The 10,250-nt window shown below is 41.6% G+C and overlaps 1 protein-coding gene across 5 annotated transcripts in view; it reads right to left on the bottom strand.

Annotated features, from left to right (window-relative positions):
• Positions 1-2,505: 2,505 nt before the first annotated feature.
• gnaz (guanine nucleotide binding protein (G protein), alpha z polypeptide) overlaps positions 2,506-10,250 on the bottom strand; it is a 40,947-nt gene continuing 33,202 nt past the window's right edge. For all 5 annotated transcript variants that reach the window (XM_029709192.1, XM_029709193.1, XM_029709196.1 and 2 more), the window contains exon 3: positions 2,506-4,306. In XM_029709192.1, coding sequence (XP_029565052.1) covers positions 3,962-4,306 — 345 coding nt within the window. In that variant the 3' untranslated portion in view covers positions 2,506-3,961. The remainder of the gene's footprint in view (positions 4,307-10,250) is intronic.

Raw genomic sequence — 10,250 nt, 5'->3', positions numbered from 1 at the left:
TACAGCTGCACCATTGAGGGCATCCCGACTGGTTGCATCACTGCCTGGTATGGCAACTGCTCGGCCTCTGACCACAAGGCACTACAGAGGGTAGTGGGTACGGCCCAGTACATCACTGGGGCCAAGCTTCCTGCCATCCAGAACCTCTATACCAGGCAGTGTCAGAGGAAGGCCCTAAAAATTGTCAAAGACTCCAACCACCCTAGTCATAGACTGTTCTCTCTGCTATCGCACTGCAAGTCGTACCGGAGCGCCAAGTCTAGGTCAAGAGGCATCTAAACAGCTTCTATCCCCAAGCCATAAGACTCCTGAACATCTAATCATTTGGCTACCCAGACTATTTGCATTGTGTGTGTGTCCCCCCCCTTTTACGCCGCCTCTACTCTCTGTACATTTTACCTCGACTAACCGGTACCTCATCACATTGACTCTGTACCGGTTCCCCCTGTATATAGTCTCGCTATTGTTATTTTTACTGCTGCTCTTTAACTACTGGTAACTTTTATTTCTTATTCATATTTTTTAAACTGTATTGTTGGTTAAGGGCTTGTAAGTAAGCATTTCACTGTAAGATCTACACCTGTTGTATTCGGCGCATGTGACTAATACAATTTCATTTGATTTGTTCGAGAAGGAACCTGCAAGTGAGCATTTCATTGTACGATGTCTGCCATGCGTATTCTGCACATACAACTAATAATTACACTTGAAACTTGATACATTATTGACTAAAATGCATTGCATTTTAACACATTTTAATGCATTGTTATTTGATAAGCTGGAAGAGAAATGTATTTTTCAGCAACTTCTATCATTCCATGTGGGCATTCTTCAAGAAGCAATAATGCATCGATTCTGCTGTTATACATTTTATGTAATCGCCGGTTAATACTTGGTCTAACGACATGTTTGTAGACAATTAGAATGCGACAAGTGTCGCTGGTCAAAACAACATTTAATTTATACTCCGGTGGAATGACTGTAGATTGTCGCTGCGACTGTCAGTTTCCTTGTAGCACTGACATGAAAAAAGTTAAATGGCTGGTTTACAGTCCATCTCTCGACATGTAGACAATTGTCGTAGCGACATCATGAATATTCTATTGTCGTCGGACACCAAACTTATGAACGTTATGAAAAAGAATAAGCAGCCAGGTGCTCCAGATAGCATACTTTCTCTACTTTCTCTCCAGGCAACTAAAAGCAATTTTTTTAAACAATGTTTTGGTTCGTTAAAAACTAGTTAGCTAGCTGGCTAGCCAGTTCAAATAATGACCAGAGGGTAGCTGACAATGTCTTAACTTTAGCGACTTTTTATTAATTATTACAAGAAAATAAACCCAACAACATTATTATTTGCAAGGTAATGGCGAGCTTACAGAAAATCACTTACTGCCACAGTGTGACGAAATAAAAGTAGCTCATTCTATCTGATCATTTTAGAACTGTGGCAGTCCGGTAACCACGACAATGGACATTGCGACAGTCACAGAGACTTTTTTCATGTCTGTGCAACAAGGAAACTGACAGTCGCAGCGACAATCTACAGACATTCCACCGGAGTATAAATTAAATGTTGTTTTGAATTGTCTACAGACTTGTCGTTAAACCGGCCTTTCATAATAACAATGACAAGTTTGATGTCGCTACGACAATTGTCTACAGACATGTCAATAGACAGACTGTAAACCAGCCATAAGAAGCAGGCGCTGTGGATGGCCAAACAATGACCCGTGGAACCATTACCAGTAGGAAGGGGTTCAATCGGGGTTTGTGCTCTGAGTGGAATTTGTGGCTATCCCAACCGCCTCTGCCACCCTGTCAAATCTCTGCTGCAACAATTTATCACTTAAATCAATTTACCCGTAATTTAATTACCTACTCTAATTGTGTGTTAGCTATTTGTCCCTCCCTGGTAGTGTAGCATGGTGGCTCAGATAAGAACATGCTCTTTTAATGGTGATTTAGGAGAGAGAGAGATGGCTTAGAAACCGAGAGAGAGAGAGATGGCTTAGAAACAGCATGTCCCACTCAAAATTTTGAAAATATTTTTTGTTGTTGGCGGGTGTGGTGTTAGATTAGAATTAAAGGTATGAGACAGCAAAACATAATACCAGTGCTTCATCAGCATGGTGTGGAACCTGTTCTCATAAAGATCTGAAACACAGTAGTGTGTACTGTATTTCCCTGTCTACTCCCATCCTACCCATGACCACCGCCCAAAAACACATTCTCTGCACAACCAGCATTTGCATAATTCATTTTATTTATTATTATTTTATTTTTATTGTTTGGCTAAATTGGTTGTTTTTTGTTGAAGTGAACATCCTGTAAAGTCAAGCCTGAAGCCCTTAGCTGAGTTGTTTGCACTTCATCCTCTTCGTTGAAAAGGTGAGGGAGGGTTGGAGGAGAGAAGTAGAGCAGGGCTTTCTCTCTTTCTCTTTCACATTCTCTCTCTCACATTATCTCTCTTTCTCTCTCACATTATCTCTTTTTCTCTCTCTCACACATTCTCTCTCTCACTTACAGTATTCCAACTCAACCTTTTATTTATTGTTTTAACAGAGTGAACCTTACAGTATATTTACACATCATACCCACTATATCACAATTACCATGTAGATAGCGCAAGGAGGATTAAACTGAAGCGTTTGTTTTTTCGCATTCATATTTTTTGCAGTCCTCAAACTTTTTTCCCTTTAACCCTCCCCGACCCACTCTATCATCTCATGCTGGGTTTGTAATGAGCTTGTCATTGGCGTCATCATCGTCACCATCTTCATCATTATCATCATCGTAATCTCAATTTATAGTACTCTTTTCAATAAATTCCTCTTAGACAACAGCTGTACAATCGTACACAGTGTTTGACTTGTGTATATATATTTTAGGGAATATATTAGTTAAACCTAAAATAACAGAAAACAAATCCAAAATAAAAAATGATCAATATCCCAGTTAACAAAATCATGCATGTTTTAATGTTTCTGTCAATAAAACCAACATTATTGATGGGATCTGTTTTTATTTACACTAAAATTGGCACTGTTTTTGATGTCTTTGTTGCTGGAAACTGGAATGATCTTAGAGAACACCATCCACTCTATGGAGTGTAACACTCTCCTGGTAGGTCAGAGACCTGCTCTAAGGGGCAGGTTTGACAAACATAATCTTTAAAAAAAAAAAAAAAAACTGAAAATAAAATGAAGAGGGACAAACAGATAACCTTAAAGAGCCATTTAGCCCTCAAGAAATGAGATACAGTGTGTGTAGAAAATACCCTTTACTTCAGCTTTCAACTCTGGCAGTTTTCTCCTTTGGATAGAAACCCTGTGACATAAGTCATGTCCTCCAACTATTTTCCCAGGACACCTGTGACTCACCATCTCCCTATACCTTGCCAGGTAAACCCGCTGTCCAGCTTTTTAGGGGAAAATCCACAGGAATTTATTGATTTTCGCAAAGCAGCATTAATTGACTGAGGCAAATCAAACAAACTAAAATGACAAACGTAACTCTGAAACTGCCAGTCAAGAACTCCTGCTCAATACCAGATTTGGCAGGCAGAGGGTAGGGGTAGCTGTCCAGTTTCCATTGTTTCCACGCCAAACAAGTGCTTGACAGTTGATCCCAAGTCCTTGTGTGTGAGCAAACATAAGCGCGTGTGTGTGTGTGTGTGTGTGTGTGTGTCTCTATATAGTCAGTGCAAACACATTTATGCTGACCTTGGGTAAATCTCATCCTGACCTTTGACCCTCAACTCTAATATTTCAAGCAGATCAGTTGATCCTATAGCCGTCCCTGACAATCCCAACCCCCCTCGCTCCACCTTGCAGGTTCTCTCTTTCCTACACTTCCTCAAAGAGACTGACAGACAGGCGTTGTGTGTAACGGGCCTGGTAGCGAATGGGTCTACTGCTGCCATGCAGCCCTCTCTCCCCTCCCCACCCTATCCCCAGTCCTAGCACAGCCCAATGTACTTGAGATTGTTCTGGATGATCACGTCCGTGACGGCGTCGAACACAAACTGGATGTTGCTGGTGTCTGTGGCGCAGGTGAAGTGCGAGTAAATCTCCTTGGTCTCCTTGTTGCGGTTGAGGTCCTCGAACTGCCTCTGCACGTAGACTGCCGCTTCCTCGTAGGTGTTCTGACCTCTGTAGTCGGCGAAGCACACAGTCAGAGGGATGCGCTTGATCTTCTCGGCCAACAGGTCCTTCTTGTTGAGGAAGAGGATGAGTGAGGTGTTGGTGAACCAGTTGTTGTTGCAGATGGAGTCAAACAGACGCAGGCTCTCTGCCATACGACTCTGTAGAAAGGAGGGATGAAAGGGAGAGAGAAGAGGCAATCATAAGAAAATTGTTGTTCCCTCACGTGAGACACAGCCTATTGATATGTAAGAGAAAGAGGCTGACGTTGGGCTAAAGCTGAAGATGGCGTTAAATTAGTCATTTTTAGTGATTGTGAATATGATTTGCTGTAACTGCTAAATCTTCAAATAAATAAAATAATATGCTTCCAAAAACTCATTGAAAATGAGAACACGATTTGACCCTGTAGTGTAGATTAAAAATCTTTGTGGCAGTTGTTCAGATCTCCACTCGAGCAGGCAAAGGTGTGGTTTATATGTTGTGTAAACATGGACTGGAGACTTGGTCAAAGACCTGCACTTGAACTCTCATCCCGGAAAAAAACAGAGCAGGTCTTCTCTCTCACTTCAAGCTTAACATGAGTAGAGAACTGTCACTGCCCACATGATAAGCACTAAATGAGTTACTGGAACTATGCACAGTTAAAAAACACATCAAAGTCTTGATTTTGAGGTCAGATGATGTACAGATAGCCTTGCCCTGTCTGACGTAAGACAAATGGGTGAAATGAGTATGAAATGTCTTTCAAATCAACGGTATTACGTTTCAGGGAATTTCCATGGTATTTTACACTGAACATAACCATGAACAGCAACAATTCTCAGTGTGGACAGATGGACTAATCGACAGAATAGACTTGATAGGTTGAGTACATCTCTTAAGCCCATCCCAGGGATGACATTAATAAAAAGAATAATAAAAATAAAAATAAATAAAAAATGCATGAAATGAAATGTATGCATTCACTACTGTAAGTCGCGTCTGCTAAAATGACTAAAATGTAAATGTAAAATATTTATTCTACCTTTTGAGCTTTAGCCATGGGAGTAAAAGCATAGCCTGCCTGACATTGGCTTTGCCCAAAACACAATTTCACTGTTTGTTTTCTTTCTATGATTGCAAGATTGTGTTTTTGGAGGCATATTAAATTAAGCAATATACAATCTTTTGGTTCTTAGTTTTCTGCTACTAGACCAAGACCCATTTGTTTGTGCTGCCTCGGAGATGTCAGCTGTGTATTATCCAAACCCCAAGGATACATTCTATTTTCCTCTTAGGATGTTTTCCAAATTCATGAATGGGAGCCAGTTCTGTTAAAATGTGTAGCCATGAGGGCCACAGTCATAACTGTCCAGATCACATGCTCCCAAAAATGCAATTTGTTGTGAAGGTTTGTGTTTCAAACCTCTAAAACGCATGAAATACAAATGCAAAACCAAAGAGGACTGTAGCCTTTTACACTTGTACCCATATACGTGTTGAAAATGGCAGATTTGGGCCCTGATAATCGCCTAAATTGTAATGCAGTGGCTGTACAGTCGTGGCCAAAAGTTTTGAGAATGACACAAATATTAATTTCCACAAAGCTTGCTGCTTCAGTGTCTTTAGATATTTTTGTCAGATGTTACTATGGAATACTGAAGTATAATTACAAGCATTTCATAAGTGTCAAAGGCTTTTATTGACAATTACATGAAGTTGAGGCAAAGAGTCAATATTTGCAGTGTTGACCCTTCTTTTTCAAGACCTCTGCAATCCGCCCTGGCATGCTGGGCCACATGCTGACTGATGGCAGCCCATTCTTGCATAATCAATGCTTGGAGTTTGTCAGAATTTGTGGGCTTTTGTTTGTCCACCCGCCTCTTGAAGATTGACCACAAGTTCTCAATGGGATTAAGGTCTGGGCAGTTTCCTGGCCATGGACCCAAAATATCGATGTTTTGTTCCCCGAGCCACTTAGTTATCACTTTTGCCTTATGGCAAGGTGCTCCATCATGCTGGGAAAGGCATTGTTCGTCACCAAACTGTTCCTGGATGGTTGGGAGAAGTTCCTCTCGGAGGATGTGTTGGTACCATTCTTTATTCATGGCTGTGTTCTTAGGCAAAATTGTGAGTGAGCCCACTCCCTTGGCTGAGAAGCAACCCCACACATGAATGGTCTCAGGATGCTTTACTGTTGGCATGACACAGGACTGATGGTAGCGCACACCTTGTCCTCTCCGGACAAGCTTTTTTCGGATGCCCCAAACAATTGGAAAGGGGATTCATCAGAGAAAATGACTTCACCCCAGTCCTCAGCAGTCTAATCCCTGTACCTTTTTGCAGAATATCAGTCTGTTCCTGATGTTTTTCCTGGAGAGAAGTGGCTTCTTTGCTGCCCTTCTTGACACCAGGCCATCCTCCAAAAGTCTTTGCCTCACTGTGCATGCAGATGCACTCACACCTGCCTGCTGCCATTCCTGAGCAAGCTCTGTACTGGTGGTGCCCCGATCCCGCAGCTGAATCAACTTTAAGAGATGGTCCTGGCGCTTCCTGGACTTTCTTGGGCACCCTGAAGCCTTCTTCACAACAATTGAACCACTCTCCTTGAAGTTCTTGATGATCCGATAAATGGTTGATTTATGTGCAATCTTACAGGCAATATCCTTGCCTGTGAAGTCCTTTTTGTGCAAAGCAATGATGACGGCACGTGTTTCCTTGCAGGTAACCATATTTGACAGAGGAAGAACAATGATTCCAAGCACCACCCTCCTTTTGAAGCTTCCAGTCTGTTATTCGAACTCAGAGTGATCTCCAGCCTTGTCCTCGTCAACACTCACACCTGTGTTAACGAGAGAATCACTGACATGATGTCAGCTGGTCCTTTTGTGGCAGGGCTGAAATGCAGTGGAAATGTTTTTGGGGGATTCAGTTAATTTGCATGGCAAAGAGGGACTTTGCAATTAATTGCAATTCATCTGATCACTCTTCATAACATTCTGGAGTATATGCAAATTGCCATCATACAAACTGAGGCAGCAGACTTTGTGAAAATGTATACTTGTGTCATTCTCAACTTTTGGCCATGACTATACAGTAAAATGCTATAAATTACGTCAGAGCTCAGGCTCTGCGCTTCACAACGCTGTAGGATATTGACTGACAGCCGTTCTGAGAACATGAGCACCACACGAGACAAGTTGCCCCATCACTCCCGCCAGTTGGGCAACCTTTGGACATTTTTGTCATCTGAGTGAGGGAAATGCTGTAAATTAATGAGACGTTAAGGATTATAATAAATACTGATTTGATGTCATACAACAGGCTAGTGTCAGACTAGCCATAAACAAATATCCGGGACACTGAAATTAGTATGATGTGTTATGTTTGGTATGGCTACATAAGACAGAATTTAATTTAAGGAGAAATTTAAGGAGAAAAACATGAACGTCTAACAACCCGAAGGTTGCGTGTTCCAATCTCATTACAGACAGCTTCAGCATTTTAGCTCATTTGTAACCTTACTTACTACTTTTTAGCTACCTTCAACTACTTAGCATGTTAGCTAACCCTTCCCTTTAACCTAACTCCTAAACTCAACCCTAACCTTACCCCCAACCCTAACCCCTAGCCTAGCTAACATTAGCATTAGCCACCTAGCTAATGTTAGTGTTAGCCACCTAGCTAACTTTAGCCACAATAAATTGGAATTCGTAGCATATCATTTGTGTATTGTAAATTCGTAAATACTGTACGAATTGCAATTCGTAACATACTCTATCATATGAATTGGAATTTGTAACATATCATACCAAATGGATGATGGACATCCACAAATGAATACATATCACACCAAACGTAACATATCATACTAATTTGAGTGTCCTGGATTTTCGTTTACTATGATATGTCTACCCCTGAGTCCAGATCGCAGTCATACAAGCAAGCCAAACACCCACGAGTCCAAATGTGCACTTGACATTTCCATATCATGAAACTAATGTCATAAACAGTGTCAATGTCTATGATCACTTTGTTTGATATACAGTTACAAGATGACATGGTGTCATAGCCTGGGTTGTTCTGAACACAATGAGCCTATGTTTGTCTGTTTTGAAGAAAATTTGTCTCAGAACGTGCACCTGAATGCACTCATGACTCCCTTCTATGCGCATCACAATTACGTTCTGTTTCTCTGAATTGCCTTGTGAAAGCCTAACACTGTAAGATCCTATTTTAGAACTTAGCTAGTCATGTTGGCAGTAGAACAAGCTTTCAAATGATGCTCACCTGACCCAGATTGTGATTTGTAAAGGTCAGTTTTTGGATTGTGTAAACAACAACAGTAATTGTGTGATGGTGGGGATACAGGTCTGTGTTCCAAACAAAACTACTACAAGTGTGCTTGCTCTAGTTCCTCAACGGCACAGCTAGGAGAGCTCCAAAAAAATGGAACTCTTCTTTGAGTCATAAAAGTGCATTGAAATGACTCAGGAACTGTGCACACTTTGGAGAGGAATGTGGTCACTTGGAGACCTCAGTTAGTCCTCTCACTCAAACCCTTGTCATTTTTATGACGTTTTATGAAGGTGTTTAAACACGGTCAAGACCTTTCCTTCCTCTGGAGGCCGCCAAACTATATATGCTATGATCCTCTCGCATCTGAGATATTGCCTCACATGCTGGTCACAAGCAGGACCTACTATTCTGAAACCAATTGAATCACTCTACAAACAAACACTTAAGATTTTTGATAACAAACCAAACAGTTACCACCATTGTCATATCATTTACAAACATCATTTATTTAGTCTAGATAGCTTTAAGCAGAATGTAGATGCAAGCCTTGTCTTTAAGATCCTGCATGGTCTTGCCCCTCCACCCCTATGCCGGCATATCATCCTCAAGGAAAGCACCTCCAGGATAACAAGGGCAGTAACTAGAGGGGACTGCGTTGTCCCTTCTCGACACAGTAAAATCGTCCAGTCGGCCGTCTCTGTTAGAGCTACAATATACTGGAATGCAATGCCCATGGACTTGAGAAGATGCACTGATTATTGTACTTTTACATTTCAATTGAAAACATGACTAAAATCTATCCAAACCTGTACACATTCAGTCTTGTGTCAGGTCAACTGTTGTGTTCTCACCTTTTGGTCTAATAATTTCCCCATAATCTCCAAACTGTTCCCTTTCAATTGCTACCATGGTTATGCATATGCTTTTCATATTTCTTCTGTAAGAAACATTTCAATTTAGCCCTATCCATATACATTAGTCCAATTCCCATGATTGTAAAGAGTTAACCGCTCCCTAAATCACTGGCATACTGAAATATATATTCACATATTACTGGGGAGAGGAGGAGTTATATATCAAAGAAGAACAAGGAAACAGTTGTTGGTCATGCAGTGAATCATAGTTTGAGCACAAGGGAGTGCTGGGCAGTTGGTGAAGCCAAATGTGAAAAGAACAGTCTGACTGACATCAGTACAGATGCAGCAAGTAGAGCTCTGTCATGCATGAGGCTTTTCCCAAGATGTACAATATCTATGGGATTAACAAAAATCTTTGGTCTGATAGATTTCATATTCCATTATAAGTCCCCGGTACTAAAATGATTAACACTAGACGTGCGTGTGTGTGTGTGTGTGTGTGTGTGTGTGTGTGTGTGTGTGTGTGTGTGTGTGTGTGTGTGTGTGTGTGTGTGTGTGTGTGTGTGTGAGAGAGAGATATGGGAGGCTGCAGGCATGTGGTGTGAATCCAGTAGCTTGTGACTGAGTGAGGAGTTCAGTCTGAAGACTGGGCTGCTGTTTAAAAGGTTACACAAAACATCATGGTGCTCTGAGCAAATCACAAGATATGCTCAGAGAGATAGGAGAGAGAGAGAGCGATAGAAGGAGAGAGAGGGCGATAGAAGGAGAGAGAGGGCGATAGAAGGAGAGAGAGGGCGATAGAAGGAGAGAGAGGGCGATAGAAGGACAGAGAGGGCGATAGAAGGAGAGAGAGGGCGATAGAAGGAGAGAGAGGGCGATAGAAGGAGAGAGAGGGCGATAGAAGGACAGAGAGGGCGATAGAAGGAGAGAGAGAGCGATAGAAGGAGAGAGAGGGCGATAGAAGGAG

This window comes from Salmo trutta, chromosome 23, assembly GCF_901001165.1.
Source record: "Salmo trutta chromosome 23, fSalTru1.1, whole genome shotgun sequence".
Lineage (NCBI taxonomy): Eukaryota > Metazoa > Chordata > Actinopteri > Salmoniformes > Salmonidae > Salmo > Salmo trutta.
Note: the sequence above shows the minus strand (reverse complement) of the source record. Positions and strands in the feature narration are given on the sequence as shown.